We start from the raw sequence: 7,183 nt of genomic DNA, 5'->3' as shown, positions 1-7,183 counted from the left end.
GCATGTGTGTGTGTGTGTGTGTGTGTGTGTGTGTGTGTGCAGCGACACTCCAAGACCAAACAAACGCCGCAATATATCATCTTTTTTTCTTCACCCAACAACACCCCTCGGGGCCTGTGCTCGCCCGATCTCGCCTGCCTTTCCTCTCCTTCTTCCTCTTTTTTCCTCCCACCTGCCCACCTGTATTCGCTTGGCTCCCACTTCCGGAGGAGCCCGAAAAGGGATGGCCTGGAACAACTGGCCGGAGGAAATGCAGTCCCCGCCCCTCCCCCCCGGAATGCAGTGTCCCCATCGGACATGCATTTAAAGGAGCAGCTCTCATTTGAGTGAAGGGGGTCCTCTCTCCTTCTCTCTCCCTCTCTTTCTCTCTCTGCCTCTTCCCTCTAAAGCCACGACACCCTGGCAGGGGACACACACACACACATACACACACACACACACACACACACACACACACACCTCATCTAATTGGGTACATTCGGGGAGAGAAAGAGACTAGGAGAGGAAGCACATGTCGCAGCAATGTCGGGGTCAGGATGATAGATTGCGCGGGTGGACAGGGGCAGATGGGAGGCCTCCTCCGACGCCGGTCGCCTGTCAGCGATCCTTCTTGTCCTTCGTGGGCGCGGAATCCTCGTCCGGCAAATCGAGGTTCCACCCGGCAGCCGGCCAGGAGGCATTCGAGTCGTCTTGCTCATCGAGATTGCGCTTGATCTCGTCCACCTGCCGGCGGCGATCATCCAACAGGTCCAGGTCCTTGAGGCGCTTCAAAAGTTCCTGATGCTTGGCAGCACTTGCCTCGGGCGCCTGCGAAGATGCCTCTTCCAAATTTTGCCGAATTACCTCCAAAAGCTCGCGACGCTCCTCAAACAAGGTGTCCAGCTGCCGATTCCGGTCCTTGATAGCCTGGCTGATCTTGTGGTCAACCGGGCCGCGTTCTTGGTCAAGCGCCTCGGTGTCAGCGGCCGAAGAGGAGGAGGACTCCTGGCGATCGCCAGAGCGGGCTTCCGGGTTGTCAAGCTGTTGGGCCTCCTCGAAGCGGCGTCGGACTTCGTCCCCGATGCGCTGGCGATCCTCATGCATGAAGCCCGGGCCACCGGTCGAGCCCTTGATCGCTTGGCGGATGGCCTCCTGGGTTTCGGCCCGTGCGCGGGCCCGCTCTTCGCGTTGGCGGCGGATCTCCTCCACATAGGCAGACAGCCCGGCCGTGTGCTCACTCACCGCCTTCGGGATGTCCTTCGTGGCCAGGTCTAGCACATACTGCAGCAGAGCCCCGGAGCCACGAATGATGCTCCCAGCCAGGGCGGTGACCTTGCCGCCGTCGGCAGACACCGTGTTGGCCAGCGAGTCGGCCATTGCCTGGATGATGGCTGGACGTGCGGGGCACCGAGCGAGAGGGGGAGGGAGAGGGGGAGGGAGAGGGAGAGGAAGAGGGAGAGGGAGGGAGAGAGAGGGAGAGAGAGAGAAAGAAAAAAAAGAGAAAGAAAAAAAAGAGAAAGAAAAAAAAGAGAAAGAAAAAAAAAGAGAAAGGAATCGGTGAGTTCGGTATTCGTCTTGTGGGGCGAATGGCAAGGAAGCACACACGCACAGATGCCCGTGTCCTTGATGCTCTGGTCGAGCAGCTCCGGCGTCTCATTTTGGAGGATGCCCGAGAGCATGCTACGCGTGGAGAAGGGAGCGAGCAGCCACGCAGGTCAGGTACAGCGAAAGGGCAAACAAGGAAGAGGAAAGAATGTGCGAGGGAAAAAGCAACCGCAAAAGCAGGGGGACAGGGAGGCCGAGAGGAAAGGGAGGGAGGAAGGGAGGTTAGACGACGCACTCGTCAGCGCTCTTGCCCTTGATCTCCACGATGAGACCACGGCGTTGGCTCTTGCGCACATGCCCCAGAAGCGGGGTCGTCGTCAATAGCGGACGGATGGGCGTAAAATGGGGGCGATGCCGGTCCATCATGATATCATTGGCCGTGGTGCCAGGCTGTTGATGGGGGGGGGGACGACCAGGGGGTGGAGAATGTCAGAGACCGAAAGCAGAGGCAGGCAGCAATCGAGGAAGAAAGGAGGCAAAGAGAGCCCTGGCCAAGTTCTGTTTCTCGCTCTCTCTCCCCCCTATCACCAACGTACCGGGCCAAAGACACGCAGAACGCCAAAGCAAATCTTCGGCACCGAGTGGTTAGCCCGAAGCTTGGGGTTGATCATGCTGTGAAAGCGATCCATCTCCCAAAAGATGCCGGCGCACTCGTAGCGCAGATCCGGCTCCAGGGTATCCTCCGGGCTGCCGGGCTTCGGTGGCCGGTCGTAGTAGTTCGGATTGGGGACCAGGTTGTTCAGGAGGAAGCGCACGATCATGGAGTCGTCCAGCTCCGGGCGCAGGTCCGGCGAGAATGGCCGCCGACGGGGAGGCACCCCGAACAGGGCAATGTGCTTGGCAATCAGACACCGAATGCCGACCGTCGACTCGATGTGGCGGAACACATGGCTGAAGGGGAACTTGTCCTGCGAGCGGTGCTCCAGCGCCAGCAAGTCCGAGTAGATGTCCTCCTCGGGATTCAGCGGCCGCGAGGGGTCCAGCACAATGTGGCCCTTCTTGGCGCGCCAACGCCGCCGGGCCAGCTCCCGGAACTCGTCATTGGACAAGCCGCCCAGGCTAACGGGCGAGGCGTCGGCAGCGCCGGCCCCGATGTCCGGCACCCCGGGAGCGGGGATCGCCGCGCCGGCGGCCACCGCATTCCAGATGCCCCCGAGGGCACTGCCGGAGGGGACATCCGGGAAGCCGGTCACCAAACCGAGGGCGGCCGCGTGTGCCGGCCGGCCAACGGGCGGCGCCATGGCGGACGGCTCGTCAGGACCATGTGCGGGCAGATACCCGGCCGCCTTGTAGGCCAGCCACGGGGCGGCGGCCGCCAGGGGGATGAGGGCGGCCGAATATCTGAGCATCGGCGAAAGGTGTCTGCTGATGCGCGCGAGGATGCCGAGGTGCAAAAGGGCGGCAGGGACGGGGGGGGGGGGGGGGGGGGGGGGGGGGGGGGGGGGGGGGGGGGGGGGGGGGGAAGACCGGCGCACGACCGCGTGAGTGGAGGGAAGGGAAAACGGAGGAGAGATAAACGGAGAAAGAGGTAGTGGATGGCCGAATCGGCGGATTGCGAAATACCCGGACGCGCGGCCGAAAAAATACCCCAGCCCATCGTAATGGGCGTGGTGGCCCGACGTACACCGGCTGCTGCCCATTTAGGCTCGGATGACCCAACGTGCGACCTGCTCTCGGCCGGCCACCGGGGGGGGTGGGGGTGGGGGCAGGGCGCGTGTTGACGCACCCGCGAGCCAGCCCCCCTCTGCCGGCCCCCCACACTGCAGGAGACAGGGGGACGGGGGCCCGCAGGGGAGGCGCACAAGTCCGATCAGGACACACGGAAAAGCTTCTGGAAGTGTTGACGCGCGTGCGTTGGCATGCGTTGGCGGTATCACGAGCGTCCGATTCACGGACGTGACCAGCCCCGCTCACGGTGTCACCTGCCCCTGGTACGTACATTTCTCGGTAGGGTTGCGCTCTCCTCCGCCCCGCTTGCTCTGCCCTCCCCCCCCCCGCGGTAGACAGAACGGCGGTGTTTGGGACTCCAACAAGGCCGATGCGCTCCTGCGGCGCCTCGCTGTTGGGGAGGGGACCCAGGGAGCCGGTGTTGATGGGCTGGCGTGCTTGGAAAGGCGGGCCTTGCCCCGGTTCTCATGCCTGGTGCCTCCTTCCATCCTCCCAACCAAAGATCATCGCTGCTCCCTCCCTCCCCCCCCCCCCCTCCCCCTGCTGCCTCCCCTTCCCCCTTCATTTCTCCCGCCCCCCTCTCTGTGGATCGCGCTCTCCCTCCTTTCGTGATGGCCTCCTTCGTACGTCACACTCGCTCACATGGCTGGTTGCCCCTGCGCCAGTACAACGCCCCGACATCCAAGCCCGGGTCTCTCTCTCTCTCTCTCTCTCTCCTGACATTCTCACTTTCACTGGGCTCTCCTGGCCTCTGCTCTCCCCCCCCCCCCCCCCCCCCCAGTCTGAGCCCTTCGAGGAGACCCTGCGTCGCTTCTCTTCCCGGCCAGATGTGGCCGGGGTTGTTGTTCTGTCAACCAGCCCGCCCAAGCACTCGGCAGCCACAGACGACTCGACGCCCTCGGCCACCCCGGCCCCGGGCCGCGCCCTTGATGCCGGCCCCAGCCCGGACTCCCTTCTCGATACCTCAGACCACATCACTCGCGAGGGGACGCGCTATTGGATCGTGCATTCCACATTGCCGGGGGAGCTGCGCCTCCGATATGCGACCCTTTTCTTCGAGCTCGTTGGTCTGGCCTCCTCGGCCATCACGTCGGCCGATCCCACGGTGCGTAGACACCTGCGAACATGTGCCCCCTCCCCCCCCTCCCATGAACCCACACACACACACACACACATGCACACCTGGGCGCGGGTACTCGTGCGCTCTTGACTGCCCGTCGTCCGACCGGTGGCGCTTTTCTCCCCTAACCGCCCTGTCGCGTCTGTCTTTTTTTCCGACTCTCCTCCGCTGCTCCTGGCCGATCCCTTTCCCCAGGATGAGCTGGCCTTCATGCGCGTCAGGACAGCCAAGTGGGAGTTCCTCATCGCCACAGGTGCGTGCCCCCCATGTCCTTCCCGGTATCCCGAGGACCATCGCCGATCTTCCCTCTTTCCAAGGCCTCCAGGCTAATCCATCCTCTGTGATATGCCCCCTCCCCCTGCACCCCCCCTCTCCCTTCCTTTTCCTGGCAAACACCGGGCCCTCGACATTCCCAAGAAAACGAGTATGTCCTCATCGTTCTCCAGAGCCAATCCACCCCGAAGAAGGGCTGATGCGCTTCTTCCAGGCATGCGCGTCTCCTCCCCCCCCCCCTGCGGGAACGGGATCTCGGAGGCAGTCTCCTCTCTCCTGCCTGCTGCGCGGGGAGGAACAAGCAGGAGGAGACGACGTGAGGCCCCCCGCACGCGGGGGCCGGCCGCCGGACATTTGTGGGATCGCCGCCCCCTCTCAAAAATGCAATATACCCCCAAATCACCCTGCTCACTTGTCCACAATCCCAATGGGTTGGAGCCCAGTCCCTCCCCCCCCCCCCCCCCGGGGGGGGGGGCAGCGGCCGATCAGACTGGGGAGGGCGTGCACGAGAACCCATGCTCGCGCTGATGCTCGTTGGGGGTAATTTTGTCCTCCAGCCAACCGGCAGAACAGGCCCACCCGCGGCCAAGGAGCCAGGGGCGCATGCGGGGCTATATATGCCAGCAAGGGGAACACAGTGACGAGGGAGTGGCATCTGGAAAGGAAAGAAAAAAAGAAGAAGCCAAAAACACTCGATTCGGGTCCTCCCAGGGCGTGGTCATGGATTGGGCGGGCCCCACTGCCGGGTTGGTTTAGCCCGGAGGAGTGATAACCCCCTGCCCATGGCGGGCGTACACCTCTTTTTCGGAGGCCGGGATCTTCGTGTGCGGCCCTGGGGACCGAGCGGCACAGCCCCTGGCCACCTCACGCACCCCTTTTCTTGTCTTGCCCTCTTGTGCTCCTCTTCCGCCCTCCTCCCTTCTCCGGCCCCCCCCCCCCTCGGCCACTCCGTCTTCCGGTTCTCTCAAGATGGCATCGACTTTCCTGTCGAGGATTTTCTCGGATGTTCTCCTCGAGAACACTGGGAGGTGCGCCATTGGCTCCCTTGCCATTTGTCTGTTGCTCTGATCCCTGCCTCTCCGCCCTCGTTCTCCCCTTTCTCCCCCCCCCCCTCTCTCGCTCTCTCTTTGTCATTAGCGAGGCCGAGTTGCCTCCTTGCCCCTTGCTCTGTCTTGCGCGGGCCCACTGACTCCTCCTGGTCTCTCCTGCTATTTGCCGCTGATCCGTCTCCAGCACGGCGAGAGATCACCTTGGTGCGCGGCACTCCGCTGGCCATTCCCACGCGCCGAGGGTGTCTCTTTTCTGAGACGCCCACGCGCCCCCACACCCACATCCTCCCTCTTTCCCAGACTCCCGCACGCTGACATACACGCACACACACACACACACACATACACGCGCGCGTTCGCATGCATATATGTCCACATACATGCGCACAACCGCCCACACAACAACCCGGCCAACCACCAGCAAATGAACGGACCTTTCTCGCGTGGCTACGCACGGCTTTGTCACTGACGGCTGTCGGCGTGGCGCTGGATTCCTTGGCATCTGGGGCCTTCCTCCCGCCGACTGGCGATCCGCCGGGTGCCACGCCGCCACGGACCTCCCCGGCCAAGTATGTGGGCTACATTTTCGTCGGCTTCGGGATAGTCATGCTTTGCCTGGCGACCTTCCGGTATTTCCGCGTCCAGTCCCTCCTTGTTCGAGTGCGTCCAATGGGTGAACACCGTGTCCCGGCCGTTCCTTTTTTCCTCTTTGCTCCCCTCACCCCTCCCCTTGGTGTCGGTGGCGGGCATCCCCTTCTTTTTTTTATTTATTTCCTTTCCCAAAGCGCCCCCTCAGCCCCAGACTGACCACGAGGCGCGTTCCTAGTCCAAATTCGAGGCTAGTCGGCTGGCCATTGGCTTGGTGGCTGCTTCGTCGATTGCCGCCATGCTGGCAGCGGTTTTTGCCGCCTCCTCCATGTAGCATCCTCCTCCGCATACACACTCTCAACTACTTTCTCCCCCCCTCCCCCCTACCCCCACCCCCTGAACAAAGCATGTGTCATGATATCCGTACCGGGACGGGGTGATGCGGGGCAGATGGAGCAGGGAGGCAGTCTCCAGGTGGAGAAGAAAAAAACAAAAGTATATTCCCAGTAACCGGGACAAGGGTGTACATGCGCCTGTGTGTATGCGCGCGTGCGCCACGCGATCGCACATGTTTTGACAGAGCTGCCATGCACGCTGACAAGGGAAGAAGAGGGGAAGAAGGGGGAAGAGAGGGAGGGGGGGGGATGAGGGTGGATGGACACTCGGACGATGACACACCGCACGGGCGCGCGTGGCGCCAGCAAACTTGAGAGTGGAGCACGCGCGCGTGCAAACGGGGCCCTGCCTAAGGTACCCCGTGCAGAGTGTGTCGGAGCAGGGGGCACATGCACATGTTTCTGTGGGAAGAAGGGACAAATGCACCCGTGCACATGCACATGCACGTGTGTGTGTGTATGGGATGTGCGCGTATGCTCGGAGGGCGGGGGGGAGGGGGGGGGGG

At 62.8% G+C, this 7,183-nt stretch overlaps 3 protein-coding genes across 4 annotated transcripts; 2 read left to right on the top strand and 1 right to left on the bottom strand.

The window, feature by feature from the left end:
• Positions 1–458: 458 nt before the first annotated feature.
• H696_00485 (hypothetical protein) lies at positions 459–3,016 on the bottom strand. Its single transcript, XM_009494342.1, has 4 exons — positions 2,121–3,016; positions 1,820–1,974; positions 1,589–1,659; positions 459–1,370 (listed from the first exon to the last, which is right to left on the bottom strand). Exons 1-4 carry the CDS (start codon positions 2,931–2,933, stop codon positions 598–600), a joined length of 1,812 nt encoding a protein of 603 aa, XP_009492617.1. The 5' UTR covers positions 2,934–3,016; the 3' UTR covers positions 459–597.
• Positions 3,017–3,784: 768 nt separating this feature from the next.
• Positions 3,785–5,050, top strand: H696_00484 (hypothetical protein). The gene is made up of 4 exons (XM_009494341.1): positions 3,785–3,875; positions 4,034–4,357; positions 4,568–4,625; positions 4,790–5,050. The coding sequence occupies exons 1-4, from the start codon at positions 3,864–3,866 to the stop codon at positions 4,843–4,845; spliced, it is 450 nt and encodes a 149-aa protein (XP_009492616.1). The 5' UTR covers positions 3,785–3,863; the 3' UTR covers positions 4,846–5,050.
• A 379-nt stretch (positions 5,051–5,429) lies between these two features.
• Positions 5,430–6,675, top strand: H696_00483. 2 transcript variants are annotated; one of them, XM_009494339.1, is made up of 4 exons: positions 5,430–5,673; positions 5,879–5,898; positions 6,116–6,354; positions 6,521–6,675. In XM_009494339.1, exons 1-4 carry the CDS (start codon positions 5,615–5,617, stop codon positions 6,614–6,616), a joined length of 414 nt encoding a protein of 137 aa, XP_009492614.1. In that variant the 5' UTR covers positions 5,430–5,614; the 3' UTR covers positions 6,617–6,675. The 2 variants fall into 2 exon arrangements, with proteins under 2 accessions (XP_009492614.1, XP_009492615.1); XM_009494340.1 differs by lacking the exons at positions 5,430–5,673; positions 5,879–5,898 and having other exon boundaries at positions 6,025–6,354.
• Positions 6,676–7,183: the final 508 nt, after the last annotated feature.

Source organism: Fonticula alba, assembly GCF_000388065.1.
Source record: "Fonticula alba strain ATCC 38817 unplaced genomic scaffold supercont2.1, whole genome shotgun sequence".
Classification (NCBI taxonomy): domain Eukaryota; order Rotosphaerida; family Fonticulaceae; genus Fonticula; species Fonticula alba.
The sequence above is the reverse complement of the archived record's forward strand: the minus strand, read 5'-3'. Positions and strand labels throughout refer to the sequence as shown.